This window comes from Betta splendens, chromosome 4 (genome assembly GCF_900634795.4).
Source record: "Betta splendens chromosome 4, fBetSpl5.4, whole genome shotgun sequence".
Classification (NCBI taxonomy): Eukaryota; Metazoa; Chordata; class Actinopteri; order Anabantiformes; family Osphronemidae; genus Betta; species Betta splendens.
This window is the reverse complement of record NC_040884.2, coordinates 17,962,775-17,982,206: the sequence shown is the minus strand read 5'-3', so window position 1 is coordinate 17,982,206 and position 19,432 is coordinate 17,962,775. Positions and strand designations below refer to the sequence as shown.

At 42.3% G+C, this 19,432-nt stretch overlaps 3 protein-coding genes and 1 long non-coding RNA gene across 5 annotated transcripts; 2 read left to right on the top strand and 2 right to left on the bottom strand.

Moving 5' to 3' along the window:
* Nucleotides 1-591: 591 nt before the first annotated feature.
* LOC114853539 (cystatin-A-like) lies at nucleotides 592-1,213 on the bottom strand. Its single transcript, XM_029147012.3, has 3 exons — nucleotides 1,121-1,213; nucleotides 945-1,046; nucleotides 592-870 (listed from the first exon to the last, which is right to left on the bottom strand). The coding sequence occupies exons 1-3, from the start codon at nucleotides 1,202-1,204 to the stop codon at nucleotides 742-744; spliced, it is 315 nt and encodes a 104-aa protein (XP_029002845.1). The 5' UTR covers nucleotides 1,205-1,213; the 3' UTR covers nucleotides 592-741.
* A 4,422-nt stretch (nucleotides 1,214-5,635) lies between these two features.
* On the top strand, nucleotides 5,636-8,109 carry LOC129604025 (uncharacterized). Its single transcript, XR_008694551.1, has 2 exons — nucleotides 5,636-6,690; nucleotides 6,780-8,109. It is a non-coding gene; the product is annotated as an uncharacterized LOC129604025 (long non-coding RNA).
* On the bottom strand, nucleotides 7,964-12,798 carry LOC114853487 (cystatin-B-like). 2 transcript variants are annotated; one of them, XM_029146914.3, is made up of 8 exons: nucleotides 12,639-12,798; nucleotides 12,425-12,526; nucleotides 10,177-11,935; nucleotides 9,378-9,486; nucleotides 9,185-9,286; nucleotides 8,532-9,073; nucleotides 8,356-8,457; nucleotides 7,964-8,255 (listed from the first exon to the last, which is right to left on the bottom strand). In XM_029146914.3, the coding sequence occupies exons 1-3, from the start codon at nucleotides 12,708-12,710 to the stop codon at nucleotides 11,816-11,818; spliced, it is 294 nt and encodes a 97-aa protein (XP_029002747.1). In that variant the 5' UTR covers nucleotides 12,711-12,798; the 3' UTR covers nucleotides 7,964-8,255; nucleotides 8,356-8,457; nucleotides 8,532-9,073; nucleotides 9,185-9,286; nucleotides 9,378-9,486; nucleotides 10,177-11,815. The 2 variants fall into 2 exon arrangements, with proteins under 2 accessions (XP_029002747.1, XP_029002745.2); XM_029146912.2 differs by lacking the exons at nucleotides 9,185-9,286; nucleotides 9,378-9,486; nucleotides 10,177-11,935; nucleotides 12,425-12,526; nucleotides 12,639-12,798 and having other exon boundaries at nucleotides 8,532-8,688.
* A 4,708-nt stretch (nucleotides 12,799-17,506) lies between these two features.
* On the top strand, nucleotides 17,507-19,367 carry LOC114853484 (thiosulfate:glutathione sulfurtransferase-like). Its single transcript, XM_029146907.3, has 4 exons — nucleotides 17,507-17,945; nucleotides 18,365-18,481; nucleotides 18,564-18,726; nucleotides 18,994-19,367. The coding sequence occupies exons 1-4, from the start codon at nucleotides 17,765-17,767 to the stop codon at nucleotides 19,046-19,048; spliced, it is 516 nt and encodes a 171-aa protein (XP_029002740.1). The 5' UTR covers nucleotides 17,507-17,764; the 3' UTR covers nucleotides 19,049-19,367.
* Nucleotides 19,368-19,432: the final 65 nt, after the last annotated feature.

The following is a 19,432-nucleotide window of genomic DNA, read 5'->3' as shown; positions in this document are numbered from 1 at the left end:
CACTTAAACAGGTCTGACAATAAACATGTTTATGAATGAACAAATCAACAAAAAGGGAAGTACAAACCGAGGTTTGCAGGACTGCCAATAACTATTAACATAAAAACTAACACACATAGATAAATGGATAAATAACGATCACTGCCGAGCAGGGGAATAAATCAGAACACGAAACATGCAACCAACAAAACATGAGACACATAGAATGACCAAACAACCCTTGACAGAGGAAGCGCAATGGCCATGATAACAGAACGCAATGGACCAACAGGGACACAATCCAAACCAGGACCTTAAATACACATACAGACAGGTGACAGCGATCAACTAATCACAGACGGGAAATCACAAGACCCACAACAACATGAGAGCCCCCTGAAGGCATGGATGCCTGAGTCATAACATATTTTAACATTAGAGAACGAATTTAAAGGTTGAGGGCTGTAGAAATATAATCATCACCTTATTACACTGAATCAATGAAATGATAGTACACAGTACTATAATTTAATTAATAGAAATATTAATTTATGAATGACCCTTATTCAGAAATCATATTGCAGTAATAGTCAAACAGAGACAGTCTTATTTCAATTCATTCTTTAATTTTCTTTTTTAAACCAGTGCAAATAGCTTCTGATTGTCATTGTAGACTTTGTGCTTGAACACGTTAAAACTGAAGCAAACAACAGAGTTTGGTTCTGAGGCTTCAGTTCTACAGAAGCAGACTGTGTGGTGGCGTTAGAACGGCACCAGGGGATCGTCCTTCTTGTGGTTTTCTTGCACATTAATCAACACAATCTTTCCTCCGTTGCAAGGAAGCTCCTGGTGCAGCTTCACATGGATGTAATGACATTCATTCACTTGAATCTGTAGACAAGATAGCGAGAGATCTTAAATTTTAAATTATTCATTGAAATAAGGATTAGGGCAATATGAGTTACCTCGATGATATAGTTCATTCCAGCCACAATCTGGGATCTGTATGTAACGGCCTTGAATTCAACATATTTCTGGTTTGTCTTTGCCTCCACTTGTTTCTTTACCTGTGTACAAATTATACAAAATTAAATAAAGCAGAAACCATAATAAGAATAAATACAGTTCAACTGAAGCTTACCTCATTGCAATAATTTTGGATCCTCTCAGTTGCAGGTTGAAGATCAGAGAATCCTCCAGCTATCTTTAAGGGTACAGTTGTCATTGTCACAGATTGTTCTACCTGGTGACTGTTCAGCAGGTTCTCAGGTAGCAGCGTTTATACTGTGTGACCTCCCCAGCAATAAGAAGGTGGAGCCATAGTGGGCTTTTTAAAGTAAACAGATTGAATTGTATTTTAACAAATGTACCATCTGACAGTTAAATTTAATATATACTGTAGAATGAAATCACAGCAGTGCACCTCTACTATTGTCATTTCCTGTTTTATTTTGTATGCACTATCGGTTTCTGCTCCACCATGTTTTGTTCTAGCTTTACCGTCGGTCATGTGATAGTCATGCGTCTCATCAGTCATTAGGGTTCCTATTTAGTTTTCAGTACTCACCTGATTCCTCTGCAAGTAGCAGTGTGGTAAGTCGTACGGTCAACGGGAAGTTGGGAAGAGGGACGATGGGAAAGGGGAATGCAGACGGCAGATGGCAGACGATTCATGGTGAAAACGCTACAACCAACTAAACACGGGAATGATTAGGAGTATGAGAGGAATTAGGAAAGAATTTCGGTACCCAGTATTTAAGATCGGTGAGGAAGTAGGTGGAAATGATAGCAACATTGGAACACAACATAACGTTCATAGTTCTCATAACCTATGTGAAGAGAGCGTGAGAGGGAAGATGAGGACTAGGGCAGCCCATGCTGAAGTTGGAGAGTAGTAGTAGTAGAGAAGTAGTGTTGCTGGATTTGCAGTAGAAAAATCTGGATTAACATCGCCTGGGAAGGTAGAATTTGTTATGTCATGTTATCAGTTGATCTAGATATGTTAAATAATGACCATCTGCTGAAACGTTCAGGACAATCGGATCCATGTGTTATATCACGAGTATACTGAAATTTATACGGACGGCTCCAAAGATCCCAACACAGGAACAATGGGGTACACATTTACCATTCCAGCGTAACAGGAAAGAGACCATAATATAAATCTTTCTTCAAACTTTGATTGACCGCTGTCAAATTCTACTGAGGCACTGCCTGTAAACACCAACAGGTTCAAGCTGTCTGGATTGTTGATTATCTGAGTAAACAATGAGCAGGTTATCAACCATTGTAACTCTGCTTTGCTCTGACTGCTTTCTGGTCCAACCCACACCCAGCTGGAACCATAGCAGAACCTGAAGCATTGTTTACACCGTAAAATTTTAATTTTAAATCAACCTACAACAGACACACAGATCCAAAACATGGACAATGGATTTTATTTAAATAGCATCATAACATACTCAGAATAGGTTCAGTTCCTCAGTCCAACACAAAAAGATCTGCACAGTAGAATCAATAAGTCAACAGCAAATGAAGACAAATATATTTGAACCCATCAGGCAGTTGTGGGCTCCTCATGTCTGTAGAAATTGGTGAATAGTTGAGTGTCTATGCTTATGCACACATTTTGCACATTGCCATCTTCATTCTTTTGCATCTTACAGCCGTGATTGCTGTAATGGTTAAATTTAATGTGAAAAAACATATGACTAGTAAAAATATAGACTAAACCACAGCCTTTTGGAGTTGAATTTATGTTTTATCTGTTTTTGTTTTATCTTACCACACACATGACACCTTGATCAATGTGTTTCTACAGTTATATACTGTACAGCATTATGCCCACTGAGCCTACAACTTTGTTTACAGAACTTTATTCGTGTGTAAACTATACAATCACTGCCACTAAATGTCCATTTTTTTCTTTGCGTTTTATTTTTCAGTAGACAAATTCTTGTTGCAAAGTTTGTCGATGGCCGAGTAAACCTCCAGGAAAATGCCACAACTATTGCACTCAGAAAAGACCAAGCCAATGTATGTGACATGGCAAAGAGCTCTGCAGATGGAGTCGGAAGTTGTTCTGACTGATGGAGGATGAAGGCTCATTATGCCAACATCTGGAACATGTACTGTAGTAAATATTTTGTATCATATAAGTAAAGCAAACCCAGTCTACTTTGTTGTGTTTGCCCGGTGTTAAGGGCTAGCACTTGCTCCTCAATGACATGGGGGGGCATGTGAAGTATCAATTCACTTGACATCAGCTGAACAGTGGATGATAACTTATGCAAAGTAATTGAAATAATCTTTGCTGAGGAGATGTCACAGGACGAACCAGATATCAATCTGAACACTACCATTATACTGCAGCAGCATTGTCAGTTGGCCATTAAAGTTGATGTTAAACTATACAGTACCTCTGCTTTTGGTTTACACAATACCATGCTTTTGTTAATATTGAACCCTAGGGGGGTTCCAAAATGTGATAATGAATCTTACACAAAAATGTAAAGTACAATATCTCCATACAACTTTAACTTCTGTTTGTTGGATTTCAGCTTGGACATTTGAAAGAAAGGCGCAAGGACGATCAAAAAAAAAGAGGTTTATGAAGAGTGGACCAGGAAGAAGAGAAAGAGGTTAACTGAACCTGTATGTGTATAATGTTCAGCAAATTGGCAAACTCCAAGCGATTATCTACAGCCGTATGATACAATCTCCTGGTAACTGCTATCACTTCTGTCAAATATGTTGTTACTGGACACAGATGAAGAGCCTTAATTGCTTAGTTCCAGTAATAGGCCTTTTTATGACCTGTTCAGTTTTTCAGTAAATAATAACTAAAATTGTTTCAAGGTCGTCAGATGAGCATTTCTAACGAGTCTATTCGGTGAAAGAAGCGCAGCCAAGCATTGCCAACAGCCTGAGGGAGCTGGGTCATCTCATCTATATTTTAACCTACATGACTGTTTAAAAACTGTAAACTTAAACTTCTGGTTTATTGCAGGTACAATGGCCGGCCAATGTTGTCTGTGTGGCGTGCGGGTATTTCCTGTGCTGGTGGTTCCCAAAATTCTGGACAGGAAAGGGCGCTGGTTCCAATCGGAGTGGGAGTGGGAGCTGCACGGGTGTTGCTGGAGCTTGTGTAGTCATTGGGGTGGCGTCCAGAGGGAGACGCGCAACGATTGTGCAAATGATAATTGACAGGGGATTGCTAGTGCTGCATGTCGCTGTTTCCTGCTGTCTGTTTGGGTTTATTTAAGGTTTTCTTTCTTTGTTTACTCCACTCGGCCTTGCACGGCCTGTTGTCATATGCGGGAGCAGATTCTGTAAGGGACTAACCACGTTTTTTTTTTCTTTCTGTTATTATTTTTAGTTTTTTGTGTGTCGTTCAGTTTGTTTGCCATTTCCCTAGCCATCCCATGGTTATCCGTGCCTGGCCCATTGATCGCACTGAAAGGCAGATCAAGGTGTTGTTGTTGTTGTTTTAATCATGCGTGAATTGTATTGTGCCTGAACCTTAGCATGACAAAGATGTGTGCGGTGAACCACTGAGGGCTTTACGAACCCTTCAGTACAGGGAGCAACGAGGCCGGATATTATGCAATGTCTGGGGGAAGTGTGATTAGGGAGACGGCGCTGTCTTTCAGAATATTGTAATAAAACCTGCACTATTTAATCCACACCGGAGTACGTGCCATTATTTGTAGTTAGTGAAGTGGGGTCGATTTAGCTGCGGGCAACATCAGGTTTACTCTTCAACCTCATAAACTAAAGCACTACAGCAGAAGGTAGGTGGTAGAAAATAAAGAAAATCCTCTGCTCTGTATCTTCTGATCAGACACTTTACCCCAGGATCTGTACCTCACAAGGATTCAAGTTCTTCAGCCATGAAACTAACAACCTGACTTAATGTTGAAGCGGCCCAAACTTGGATCTTTGTAAGAAAACACCTGAGCTGCTTTGACCAATCTGGCTCAAAAAGGACATCTTTACCTCTGATATTCAAATTACCAGCGACAAGAGAAGTCGTGAAGGCGGCTTGCGGCGTGAACAGGTCAGACCTCTGGAGCCTTATTTCATTTCAGAAATAACCGGTTGTCGCCGTTCGAGTAAACGCTTGCCTCTTGAGTTTTTTTGTATTCATTCAAATGTAAAGTCTTTTGCCTTAATTGAACATCAAGCACTGTATTCTTTGACCAGAGCTCCAATTTAGAAAACATTTACATCTTAACAACGGGAGACAGCGTTGGTGTTGGGATAATCGCAAGACATGGCCGAGCCGCCCGTGCCATCTGTATTCTGACTTCTCTCGTGAAAACCTCAGACATTGTGAAACATTGCGCTTTCAGCAAACACTTCTATCCATCCATCCATCCATCCATCCATCCATCCATCCATCCATCCATCCATCCATCCATCCATCCATCCATCCATCCATCCATCCATCCATCCATCCATCCATCCATCCATCCATTTTCAACCGCTTTATCTGGGGCCAGGTCGCAGGGGCAGCAGTCTGAGCAGAGCGTTCCAGACTTCCCTCTCCCGGCACACTTCCTCCAGCTCTTCCGGAGGGACCCCAAGGCGTTCCCAGGCCAGCCGAGGGGCATAGTCTCCCCAGCGTGTGTGGGTCTTCCAGGCAAAGTCATTCTATGCTCAGATTCCAGCTCAGCTTTAATTTAAATAAAATCATTTTCATACCGGAATAGGCAGGATATAATTAATGCAATTTGGTAGCGCGTCAACCTCGGAAGGCAAAAGGTCTGCGTTTCGATCCCCCACCTCGGCATCAGGTGTGCCCCTGAGCAAGACACTTCGCGCTAGCTCCCCGAGCGCCGCTCATGTGGCAGCTCACTCCCCCCTTAAGGGGGATGGGTCAAATGCAGAGAACAAATTTCCCCACTGTGGGACTAATAAGGGTTAATTTCTCTTTCTCTTCTAAACATAGCAGTTACATTTATGCATGTACCGGCACACACAGAGATTAGAGGGAACGAGATGGCAGATTCACTGGCAAAGGAGCCAATCAAACAGGAAAGGTTTATGGATATTAGTAAGGCAGAAGCGAAATCCTTAAAAGTAAAATCATCAATAAATGGCAAAATAACTGGGTTAAGGGACGAACAGGCAGACATCTGTATAAAATACAGAGGGAAGTAGGGAAGATGAGGGCAGCATCTACTCTGGTCCACACTCCAGCATAGTACTGTAGGTGGCAGTAAGGTGGCACCTTTCAGTTAGTTACCACCGGCCATTTAAAAGACAAAAAAAGAAGAGGAGCCGCGCATTTGGGTCCTTCCTGACAAGCAGATGTTAACCCTCATTATTGCAGGAGACGCTCCTCATTGGCTCGGTTGACTCATAAACAATACAGTAAACATATAGTTTCGGTCACGGGTTGTGACATGTTGTGTAGATCTGTTACACATTAGTGTAGTGAAGGGGAGAGAGTTTAATTTGTGTTGGTAAAAGGTTCGAAATGTTGTGTTTAGAAAGCTTTATTTAAAACAGAAGTGTTGAGTGTAGATTGTTTTACTCAGTTATTATTCCACACGCATCTTCCTTTATTTACCCTAACTTCATTGTGCAGTCATAAATCATAGTGATCATCCCTTAAATCTTAATATTTTTATTTCTGGTGTATAGTTGAAGCTGATGCAGTCGGAGCGGAACGTTGAAGAAGTCGTCAATGACAGAAGTCTGAAGGTTTGCTCACTGTTATCATTCATACCTGATGCCCTGCAGCACTTGTCTGCTGGCACACATTTAATGCCTAACGTGTTGTTGTTGCTCAGGTTTTCAATGAAAGGTGCAGAATCCACTACACGCCTCCAAAGGTGAAGTTAACCTCCTACTGGTTCCAGTCCAGACCAGATCTGAGACTGTGAGCTGCTGCTGAGTCCTGACTGCAGCCTGTTCAGCACCCAGACCGACCCGGACCTCTAGTCCAACACACTTTATTCCATAGTGATGATTGATTGCAGTTACCACCAGTGTATAACAGACATCTACTGTATGTGCTTCTGCAATGAGAGACATTGTACAAATAGTATTTTTTTGAATGAAATGTTCTTAGATGGTGTTTGTGGTGTGTGATTTAAACCATTTACAAAGTGTTGGTCCTTATGTTAATGCCTGGAATCCTGCACATAATCAGAGGTTTCGTAGGTAATTGCGTAACAGGTTTAGGAGGAGTTAAGAAACTAGGATCCTGGAAATTTGCATATATGTTACATGCAGAAGTGATCTCATTTCTCATCTGCCTTGACTTTATTTTGGCAATTAAATTTTTTAAAGACCGAAATCACTGCTTCTGGGCTGGAGAGAAAACTGTGAGAGACTCAAACGGTGTTCATTTTTACACCAAACAGTGACCAGTAAATGTTTGAGCCTTCATTAGACACATGTAATCTTAGAAAAAGTTGCATAAACCTCAGGGTTTGTGGGTAAACCCAGGAAAGCCAACTCTCTCTGATGTCCTACCCTGAAACATTTTGTTAAAATATTCTATTAACAGGACAGAAAAACAGGACTTTCTTGTCCGATTAGATTCTGTACGCGCCTCAACACAACACTTGATGTGTAAATGTCTCCTTCAGTCATATGCATAAAGTAGCAGTTTGTTGTTTGTTTGATGTTGAAGCAGAAAATGCATCATGAAGATTTTGAGAAGGTTTAATCATTAGAGGATTAATTTAAAGGCTGTAGAAATATAATCACCAGCTCATATAAAACTCCACATTACTATAAGTCATTGAATGTATCACTAGAGACTGTTTACGCACCTCCATCCTCATCATGAGGACCTTTAATGTAAACAAACATTGATTTTAACCAATTTATTGAGCACCGCAAAAGCAAAGCAATAATAGTAAACATCAAACATCAAATTATAAGGAAATTAATTTAAACCTTTGTTAATTTAGGAATGAACCTATTTTATAAGTCAGACTTTAATAATAAACAAATTGAGTCAATCTTATTTCAATCCATTCTTTAATTTTCTTTTTTAAACAAGTACAAGGAGCTCCTGATTGTCATTGTAGACTTTGTGCTTGAACGCGTTAAAACTGAAGCAAACAACAAACAGCAGAGTTTGGTTCTGAGGCTTCAGTTCTACAGAAGCAGACTGTGTGGTCGCGTTAGAACGGCACCAGGGGATCGTCCTTCTTGTGGTGTTCCTGCACACCATTCACCGCAATCTTCCCTCCGTTGCAAGGAAGCCCCTGGAACAGCTTCACGTGGATGTAATGATCGGCACCCGCGTGAATCTGCAGACAAATCACAAATCAATAATCAGGGATCATTAAACCTATACATCGGATGTTTTAGTCATTCATTTGAAATAAAGATTAGCACAATACGAGTTACCTTGACCAGAAAGTTTTTTCCAGCCACAACCTGGCATCTGTATGTAACAGGTTTAAAATCATGATATTTCTGGTTTGTCTTTCCCTCCACTTGGTTCTGCACCTGTGCACGAATGACACACGTGTAAATTCAACAGCAACAGTATGAAGAATAAATACAGCTGAACTGAAGCTTACCTCATGACAAATTTTCTTAATTTCGTCAGTTGCAGGTTTGGGATCAGAGTATCCTCCAGGTACACTTGCCATTTTCACAGAGAGTGAGGCTCCGGTGGGTGAACTGTCTGTTTCTACCTGGTGACCGTTCAGCAGGTTCTCATGTAGCAACATTTATACTGTGTGACCTCCCCAGCAATAAGAAGGTGGAGCCACAGTGGGCGTTGTACAGAACTCAGTATGTTCAGTAAACAAAACACAGCTGCAGCATAAATCTGTTCAATGCATTCTTTATTTTTCTTTCACAAAAGAAAGCAATGATTTTCTCAATATTGCAGAGGTGAATAACAGAATATTCAGTCTTATCCTTCACTCATGGCTCTGAGGCTGCAGCCTGAAGGCGCCGAGCCACCGGAGCAGGCCGTGTGATCAGGTTAGAAAGGTATGAGAGGATGGTCTCTGGTGTGGTTTTCCTTCACTTCCATCAGCTTAACTTCTCCTCCGTAGACTGGAAGGGCCTCAAAGACGATGATGTGAATGTAACTACACAGTCCTGCACGAACCTGCAGGCACAAACCCAAACTGTAAACCTGTCCGTCCACTGCTGAGGGTTCTGTTCAGCAGCTTTCCAGTACAACAGTCAGTTAAGGTAACATGCAAATGCTAGTCTTCACCTTGATGAGATAGTTGGTTCCACACACAAACTGTGATCTGTACTCGATGGCTTGTAACTCCTCATATGTCTTGTTAGTCTTCTCCTCCAACTGGCACTTCACCTGTGTGTGAACGACAGCAATAAATTCAGCAGAAAAGCAAACAAGAGACTGATGGAGAATAAGAAAAGAATAAAAGGAAACTGAAGCTCACCAGATCAACAAGTCTCTGGGTTTGTGCATCAGCATCACTCGTCCCAGTGTAACCACCAACGCAGGTCTCCATCGTCTCGAGGTTTGTTGAAGTGAAGTGAATGATGCGTCTAGTTGAATATTGAGCCGTCATTATAGATGTTCACTGGGTAACCACCCCCCGCTTCATACTGTACATACTGTATCTGACCCTTTGGGTGGAGCTATACAGTAAATGTGGAACTATAGTCCTGCATCATTAAGGTTGTTGCAAAACCTCCATGAATCACAGCAAAAATCCAAAGGCGCTTTTTAAATTTTGTGTAAGTCAGATAATTGAAATTCAATATACTGTAGTGAAGACATCATGGTGTATGGATTTTCAGTTGACTGCAGTCAAATGACTGTCTCATGCTGCACGATGTGCTCTGTGATGCTCTAACGCTGCTCATTTTCAAGATTTGTTGCATTGTCACAAAGTAAACTAAAAATTTAAAATATAAAACACTGGTGTGTAATGTGTCAGTTTTCATCTCTGCAAATTCAAAAGTTTGTTAAAGTGAACAGCTGATATTTTACACCTCTCCACTTCAGAATGTTCTAAAGTAAAAAACTTTTTGACATCTGCTGAGACATTTTGGGTGTAGCTACCCTGCACATGTGAGCAGGGCGTAGTCTTTCTTAACTAATGACTCCCTGAATTCCAGTTATGTGTCTCTAATTGTGCAATTGTAATGAAAAGTTCCTTATCTTTGCCCCTGGCTGACCTTTAGTCATGTGTGAAACCACAGGCTCTGGATCGAGACCTGGAGGTGACTCACATTCATGCGTAACCACAGATTTCTTCTTTTTAATGTTTCTCGTCCTTGATGCGTTACTTCACAAACCTTTCTTCATCTTCTGGCACTTCCCAAAAACTCTATGTTAAAATTTGAATTCAGATTTAGATGTGTGGCACATCAGCAGCCCTTCACACACAACAGAGGACTAGCTTGAAAAACGTGATTTAGTGGCCACAGCTGCAGAAAAGTGTATTTAGTACGTGAGTCATTGCTTGACATTAAGGTTGGGCACATTTCAGCTCTGTGTGGTGTCTTCACTTTACAATATGGACACAGTAAAGTTTGTATTCAAATGAGTTAAACTGTCTGTTCAGGGTCATATCAATGAGGCAATGCTGTATCTCAAAGGCTGTGCTGTCATGTGGCTGATTTGAAGATAGGGCTTTCTGGGCACAAGAAGGGGTTAGACGTCATCACCAGGTGATGTGATCCAATCAAGAGACAACACTGAGGTGGTTTTCTTATTAACATGATGTCCTGTAAGTGAGATGGATCACCAAACTGCTGGAAGAGGGCAACCCTCAGAATACTATGAATTTACAAAACACAAAATCTGTTGCTGCAGAAAGCAGCAAAAATCTAAATGTCAGAGATCTCATCTGTAAAGTATCTTATGTGTGGGAGGAATCTTGTCTGGGAGGATGTAGCAGTTTGAATTAATCACGTTAGTGCATGCTGAGGCACAAACTAAAGACAACTGTGCCACTGCAGTAACGACCCACCGTGACTCCAGCCTTCAGCTGTAAATTGATACCCAGTGACAAAATGCAGGAGCCCGTCTTACTGTGGATACGAATGACCAGCTTAACAGTAATGTGTCTAAAATGCTCAGCAATATTTACACTACATTCCTGACCAATGAGAAAATCTGCTTTTCCTATAAAAACACATCTAATGACTTTGTTTAAGGGATTTACATTCATGTGCACATAACATTCCTGTTTTAACAACATCTCACAGGTTGAAACTTGAACCAGTGGCTCCATGACCTTTCTCTGGGGACAGCCCTGCAATGATTTGTGTGTTTTGTGCAGAGGGCGCCATCTTTTGGTGGTGATGCTTCCTTCAGGAGCTGCAGCATGACAGCATCATGACGTAAGAATATTCAAAATAAAACATATTTTTAAATAAACTAAATTGTCTTTCTTATTAACTTCCTGAGGAGTACAGAAGTGATACTACTGTCGTGTGCCTTGAATATGAAACTGAACCCAACAACAGCTTGACCTCACTCACCCACATCCCCCAACTAGAATATCCAGCATGAACATGAACCTTCCAGATACAGTTATTAAGTGTTTGCACATTTTGCTGTAGCTTTAATGCACTAACTCATTTTGTTTGAAACATCAACTTGAATTATAAATCTGATGCTACATCCAAGCAATGGGTGTGGAGAGATTTTCTCCCCCATGGATCATTTGTCAAAATCAGCTCGATGTTATTTTATGGCCAATACATCAATCAATATACATGCTCTAATATTTGCAGATCATTTATTAGTAGGAACAAAGATATATTGTGTGAACTAAGACTAAACTGGTTCTAGATTAATACTTTCTAATGCCATTGGAACTTGGAGGCACTGACGGGGCGCTTTGCATGCTCTGTGCTACCATTAGAAATACGCAATGGGGTCCTGGGCGCTCTTGGGGTGCTGAATAGCAGCCAGCTCAATTTCTCCTCCAAGCTTCACGTGAATACGGAGGTGAATGTGTTCGTCACCTCCCGTATGAACCTGTAGAATGTAACATTAAATAAAACACAGTTTAGATTAGTACATGAAACAGATCTTTTTTATTTACAGTATACCATCTACCTACTTGCCAGTCTTTAAATGCTCAACTCAAATCCTTAACAATACTTTCGAACATGTTTCCATTTCAATTGGTTTATATTCTCACCATAATCACTATACACACACACACACACACACACACACTTAGGTGCATTAGACTTTACACAATAATACAATTGTTTGTATTTACAGAATTAAAGATGCCAATAGTCATATCGGGTTGGTTCAGGTTAGAGTGAGATAAAAACTGTGGTTGTGTCTGGAATTCTTCCACACTTATTCACTAAATCCCTTTATATATTCCTGATTTAGTTTCTGGAGCCAACTCCACACAGCCAAGTGACGTTAACGTTGTTTTTATAACAATTATGATTGCAGCGGCTTCAACATACTTTGGTGGAGCTACGGTTCTGTTATAAACATGATTACCTTGACGAAGTAGTTGGTCCCAGCCACAACTTGACTCGTGTACGATACTGCTTTGAAGATTTCAAAGTTTTTCCCCGATTTCGCCTCTGCGTGATGCTTAACCTGGTTAATAACAAGTTAGCAGGGTGGAAATAAGTAGTTAGCAAGGAGTTAGCAGCAGCATCAATGAAACGCAAGCCATTAAAAGGTGCTACTGAACTCCGTCTGCACTTACGCTGTCACAGATCTTCTGGATTTTTTCGTCGGCATCCTTGGACGGAGAGGTTCCTCCACAGAGAGTGGCCATGGTAACAGATTCTGGACAGGGGTCGTTGACAACTGAGAGACTGCAGTCAGAGTGAAGCGGGTTCCGTCAGTCGGCGTCGGTGAAGTTGACTCAGAATCACATGACGCGTAGCTTGGGACGTACCATCAGCAAAAGAAAAGGGGGGGGGGGGGTAGTTTAGAAATAGACCAAGCTAAAAAGTTAATTCGGCCCCACTTGTAAACTGGAATATAAAATACATTTTAATTTATAGAAATGATGTGGTGCCAGAAACGGAAGGACAAAATAAACGATATGAAGTCTTAGTTGTCGGTCGTTTTCTCTGTAACATGGTTTGGTCCAAGGCGTGGCCGTTTAGCGCCTGACAAAGGTGAAGCAATGGCTCCATGGGTTGACTGGAAGTGGTGATGGATTCTTGTTTGTGTCATCCGTCTGGCGACAGTTCCCGTTTTCGCTGAAAGCAGCTGGAATCTGGCCTGAAACTCACTACACAAAAAGCAGCATGTGATCCATGTAAATATTACTGGTTGGAACCATTGTGCTACATTGTTCCCCAAGCTAGGCTAAACTGGTAAGCTACACCCCAAGCGTTTCTATGGCAACAGAAAGCTTTTCGCTTACACTTCATAATACAGTTAGGGCACACATACAGTATCTCCACACCATGAGGGTCACTCCCACTCAAGACAACTACACCTTTAAGCGGACAATAGGAGGCTTCGATTTATTGTGTTATATAAATAATGTATTTTATTCGGAACTAGTGCATCCAAGCCTAAAACCCCGCTTATTGTCCCCTACAACACTCACGGTGCTGCAGATGAAACACGCTACTACCACTAACACAGACCACTGCTCTAAACACCTACACACACGTAAAAACGCTTTAGCCAGCTTTAGCCTCAGTATTATAAAAAAAAAAGAGTAAAGGGGAACAGTTGTTCTTTAGGTCATCCTTGGCTTAACCGCCTGGTCCAGTTAAAGAACACTTGGTCCAGTAAACTGTTATCCACCACTTTTGAGCTTCTGTCAAGGTCAGCCAGTCTCATAAAGAGAAGTATTTACGGGGTTGTTGTGGTCGACTGGCATGAATAGGCCCCTGTCCTCAGGACCTTATGAATAAGAACAGGAGTTCTTCACAGAAACCAAAGTGAAAAATAAATTAAAATAGATCAGAATCTAAGTCTGACCGCTTCACCAAGTTAAGCTTTTATGTAGAATCTGTTCCCACTAGCAACTAGAGTAAAATTAGCAGGAAATCATCTGTCTGAAAGGAGACAAACAGCCTTCAGTATTGATTCCTGATCCTTTCTGCTCTGTCGTGTTCTACTTAACAACTCTGGGGTTCAATTATGTGAATCACATACGCATCACAGCATTCACTTTATTGACCTCCCCCCAGTACTTCGCACTCCACACAAGGTTCCTACTCACCAGATATCAACTGCTACTACAATAACCAAAAAAGGTCAGAGGTATTTGCCTGGTCTTATGCTCCTCCCCAAGGTCAATGGTGTCTGTGGAGTATTTCCAGAATCCTGAGGTCAGGGCCCATGTGCTGTTTGTCCACACTAACCTTGTAAATACTTTTTTTTATTTGGGGCCCTGCTGACCAAGCTGGAAGCAAAACAAAACCATTCTGAACAGCTAACCGTTGAATTACTGCTCCAGTGTGAAATATGGGGAATGAGTGTCAGAGACATCATAACCATGTCAGGCCTCTCTGAAAGATAAATGCTTGTCAGCGCAACTTCAATTGGACCCTGAGCTAACGCTTGAGAAAGCTGTTAATAGAGCTAGACAAAGCGAACAGGTTAAGAAACAGCACGAAGCACTTAACAGTGGGTTCAAAGCGGACAAGAGCTGCCTGTCCACTTTGAACCCGCTGTTAAGACAGCGTGCATGCGTGTCAACATGGCGGCGCGCAGCCCCAAATCAATTAGAAGCCAGTCGGTCGTGAAGTTAAGAAAATGCAGCAGGACAGGCCGACACAGTGCAAAAGATGTGGAGATACAAAAGGCCACAGCTGGGAACAGTGCCCAGCAAAAGACGCAGCATGTAACCAGTACAGGGGAAAAGGACATTACGCAAGAGTCTGCAGAAGGTGGCAACGGTGACAGAAGAGCTTGAGGAGAAAACTGAGTTTCTTGGCTCAGTGTTGGACAAGGAGACAAAGGGTCCCTGTCTGACAGAGGTAGATGTAGACAATCATAGAACCGTGTTCACTGGGGCTGACGTGACGGCAGTGTCTGAAAAACTGTATAACCAGGGTCACTTCAGTGAACTCGAGAGACCTGTTAAGATCCTAAGAGGGCCAGGGGGTAAACGCCTGAATGTCAAATACATGTTCACAGTGACTCTGAGCGGGAACAGCACAACCACCACAGAGAACATTTATGTGGTTAGAGGACTGAACCCTTCACTGCTGAGTGGAACGGCAGCCATAGCATTACAGCTGGTTGCCAGGTTGTAGAGCATTAGCCTAGAACCAAAAGGGACTGTTAAAAAAAAGTTCCCAGAGCTTTTTAGCGAACTAGAGAAGATGGAGGGTGAGTACAACATTGTGCTGAGGCCTGGTGCACAGCCTTTTTGACTCTCAAGACCAAGACGAATCTCTCGCCCACTTCTACCAAAGGTCAAAGAGGAGCTAAACCATTTGGGCATTACTGCTACAACCGTTTGTGTTTTAGAATATCATTAGCTCCAGAACATTTCCAGAAACGCATGTTACACATCCTGGAAGGTTTAGATTGTGTTGTGTGTCAGATCGATGACGTGATGATATGAGGATCCACACAGAACGAACACAATGACAGACTGAGAAGAGCACTGTCACGACTGCAGGATGCAGGGGTCACACTCAATGAGAAATGTAAGTTATCCAAAAACAAAATTAAATTCTTAGGTTAGATTATTAAGCCATGTGGGGACATCCCAGGAACATCTGGGATTAACCAAGTGCAGAGAGAGAGCAAAGCAGTCAGTGTGGTGGCCAGGTCTTAACAAGAATCTGACCTGATGGTAGAGAACTGTGATGTCTGTTGACGAGAGAGAATAAATCTCAGAGAGACAATGTTGCGTACAACATTTCCTTTAAGGCCATGGTCAAATGTAGGAGCTGATTTGTTTCAGTTTGACAACAAACAATATTTGATGGTTGTGGACTATTTCTCCAGATACTCTAAAGTAGCTGAACTGACATCTAAGTCACTCAATAAGAGGCAGTGATAGAGGAATTTAAATCCATCTTTGCTTGTCATGGGATCCCAGTAGAAATGTGATCATATAATGGACCACAGTTTGTTTCTGAGTCATTCAAAAGGTTTGCACAGCATTGGGGTTTTAGTCATGTGACGTCTAGTCCTCGTTTCCCACAGAGCAATGGGGAGGCTGAGCGAGCTGTGAGAACGGTAAAGGGAATTCTCAAGAAGTCAGACGATCCATACCCTGGACTCATGGAATATCGTTCTGCCCCGCTTGCAAATGGATACAGTCCGACAGAACTTCTTATGGGAAGGAGAAAAACAACTACCATTCTTGTTATTCCTCCATCACAGCTCAACCGAAACATGCTGATGTGAGAAAGCTGAAAGCAACTAAACGGCAATACAGAGCAAAACAACCACAGAACTACAACCGCAGACACGGGGCACATGACCTACAGTATCACAACTGCAACCTGGAGATGCGGTGTGGGTGAGGGACATGTCAGAAAGAGGCACAGGTTTAAAGAGCTGGTACACCAAGGTCTTACGTCATCGAGACACCCATGGGGACCCTGCGGAGGAACAGGTTCCACCTTTCAGCAACAGACAGTCAGTCCCTGACACACCTGTATCCTCACTGCCAGGACCAGCACAGATGAGTACGTCTCCGGAGGCAGAAAGCGTTTCCAGTTAGCAGTGTTCTCTAAGTGGCAGACGTTATAAAGAGAGATGGCGTCTCCAGTGTACCTAAAAGACTATCTTTGTTCATAGATATAGGAACTGAGTGAATAATGGGCAGAATAATCCCTACACTCGGGCCTAGGGGCTGGCCAGTCTACCCCAACTCTCATAGTGTTGAGGAAATGTTGTGGTTCTGAGAATGTTAAACCATCAGGTGGATAACTATGGCACGTTACTGAATAAATGAATGTTTGCCTGTACCTATACATCCTGCTGGGAGTGTGGGCTCATAAGTTCTGCGTTTAAAGAGCATGCTATTTGGTGATTTAATCAAGGTGGGAAGCATTAAGGTATGCCATATATTCTCTGCTCCGTAAGGAGGATGTAGTGGGATCAGGCGCTATCTGGTGAGTAGGAACCTTGTGTGGAGTGTGATGTACTGGGGGGGAGGACAATAAAGTGAACACGGGAGTAAAGCGCTGCGCGTATTGCTGTGTCTAATTGAACCCCACAGTCGTTAAGCAGAACACGACAGAACAGTTTTGTTTAAACTTTCCATCCTCCACACCTTCTGGTACTCACTAGTCAGCTAGTAAATGCGTCCTCACAATTACAGAAACTGCAATAATTCAGCTTAATGGTCAATCAGGAAGTAAATTCTTGAACTAACATCCGCAGTAAACACGTGTAATTGATTTTGTCATTAAGATTACAAACTTTATTTATGAGGTATGGGTAAAATTATATTACCAGTTCAGCTTCAAGCACATTGGTTAGTAAATGACGGACTGACCCTGGTCTAGGTTTAGTGAGGACATCTGCTGGACAAGTGAGGCACATTCAGGGAAAACAGCGCATTACATCCAAATAGAATTCAATCATCTTGGTTGAGTTGCTGGATCAACTAGGATGCAAATAAAGTGTACTGGTAAATTTTATGGACTGCTTCACTTGTATATAAAAAATCATGGACCTCTAGATGAAAATAACCACATCCCCGTATTTCCGTGCTCGCTTCGTTTTCACGTCCAGAACCAGAACCCGCCTTGGCTCCGCGGTTCCGTGTGCGACGGCGTTTACTTCTCCCGCCCGGTGACGGCGGTGCAGCGTCGCGCGCGTCTCGGGCGCACTTCAAGGCGAAGAAGAAGAAGAGACGCGTCTCCGGAGCGCAGAGGTCGCTCCTGGTCAATGCGTCCTGCTGCTGTCAGCGTGTTCTGCGCCGTCGCCTCCATCATGATGTCCATTATGCTTTCGCGGACCGTCGGCCGCGTTGTTGCGGAGATGAACTGCAGGTCTTACCCGACTTTCAGCTCAGTTTGTCGCACGTTTGCGACATCAAGTCCAACATGGGGAGAAGCAACCGACCGTGGTAAACGATATTTCCTTTCTGTCTGTCATTCAGAAATCATTTTACTAATATTATGCCAAGTTTATGTGTTTAATTGTAAACAATTAAGCTCCCTTTCTATTATAATTCCGCTATATTTGCTTGAATCTTAATTTAAAGACCACTTCAGTAAAAAAACATGTAAAAATGATAAGACAAACAACTTCCTGCAGTAGTTTATGACACTGTTAAAGCGTTTACTGCCCCTGACTTCACAGCAGTTTGTCTAACAGTGGTTTTATGTGGTTGTATCTTTGAAACATGAGTAGCTTGGATCATTCAGCAACAGGTTTTTCCAGGTGCGGGGGCCACATCCCAGGTGTTGACTTATTTAACAGGCTCCGGCTGATGGTCGTTAAAGTCAGATGCATGTGATGTTTCTGTGTCTCTCCTTAATTCAGTGGTGACATACTCGCAGCTGAAGACCATGCTGTCGAACCGCACCGTTCAGCTGTACGATGTGAGAAACCCCGACGAATACCAGGATGGACGCATTGCAGACGCGGTCAACGTCCCATGTGAGTGGAGACACAGGCATGAAGTACAGTAGCCTCGGGTTGCTGCTATGTTGCTCTTCCTCCACTGTTCTGTGTGTGTCAGTGGACACCCTGCAGGAGTCTCTGCAGCTGGCTCCTGAGCTCTTCCAGGAGAAGTTCAAGGTGAAGGCTCCTGGAAAAAACGACGACAACATTGTGTTTCACTGCCGGAGCGGCAAACGGAGCGCCAAGGCGCTGGACATCGCTCTTCAGTTGGGTTTCAGCAGGTAAATAACACCTGGCGTTATTACATCGACGCGTTAAGGCCACAACTTGTCACAGTTATCGGCTAAAGTCACTTCACCACTTATCTCTTTGAACTGAACTGAACGAAGTGAATTTTCTGCTAATCCACAGAATGTGGAGCACTTTGCATATTGTTATTTATTAATCAGTACTGCAGTACAATGTCCACGCATGCTGCTTCAGTGTCTTGACCTTTGAGTAGGTGATGCCAGCAGTTAGTAAAAAGAGTCTCCGCTTCTTACTTTCAGGGCAAGACACTATGAAGGCGGCTACAGTGAGTGGGCAGAGAAGGAAGGAAAATAAATCCAGGCTGAATTCTGCCCTTCAGTCCCACAGCTTCACTGCAAATATCAAACCAGAGGGTGAATCTAGAGACGGGAGCTGCTCTGAACCACTGCAGATGATGATCACAATGTATCAATTGTATCAAAATGTGCAATTTTTATAACACAATAATGTGAACTCGAGTTAGAGTAACAATTTGATAATGATATATATATATATATATACTATAAGGACACTCATTTTAATATTATGTTTAGTTTTTTTGTGCTATTTTGATTTCCACCAATAAACTGGACAGGAACCTGCGTAATGTTAATTAAATTACATAGAAAATTCATCATGTGACTGCTTGTTCTTGTGCACATATATTTTTCTGTTACAGTCAGACTAATGCTCACTCAG

Excerpts from the sequence above, each read along its gene's own strand:
- LOC114853539 (XM_029147012.3), bottom strand. The coding sequence starts at position 1,204 with ATGACAACTGTACCCTTAAAGATAGCTGGAGGATTCTCTGATCTTCAA. Across the intron at positions 1,047-1,120 it reads TCCAAAATTATTGCAATGAG|GTAAAGAAACAAGTGGAGGC; the intron begins GTAAGCTTCAGT and ends ATTTGTACACAG. Across the intron at positions 871-944 it reads GAATGAACTATATCATCGAG|ATTCAAGTGAATGAATGTCA; the intron begins GTAACTCATATT and ends TCTTGTCTACAG.
- LOC114853487 (XM_029146912.2), bottom strand. The coding sequence starts at position 8,684 with ATGTTGCTACATGAGAACCTGCTGAACGGTCACCAGGTAGAAACAGAC. Across the intron at positions 8,458-8,531 it reads TTAAGAAAATTTGTCATGAG|GTGCAGAACCAAGTGGAGGG; the intron begins GTAAGCTTCAGT and ends ATTCGTGCACAG. Across the intron at positions 8,256-8,355 it reads GAAAAAACTTTCTGGTCAAG|ATTCACGCGGGTGCCGATCA; the intron begins GTAACTCGTATT and ends ATTTGTCTGCAG.
- LOC114853484 (XM_029146907.3), top strand. The coding sequence starts at position 17,765 with ATGCGTCCTGCTGCTGTCAGCGTGTTCTGCGCCGTCGCCTCCATCATG. Across the intron at positions 18,482-18,563 it reads AGACGCGGTCAACGTCCCAT|TGGACACCCTGCAGGAGTCT; the intron begins GTGAGTGGAGAC and ends TGTGTGTGTCAG. Across the intron at positions 18,727-18,993 it reads CTTCAGTTGGGTTTCAGCAG|GGCAAGACACTATGAAGGCG; the intron begins GTAAATAACACC and ends TCTTACTTTCAG.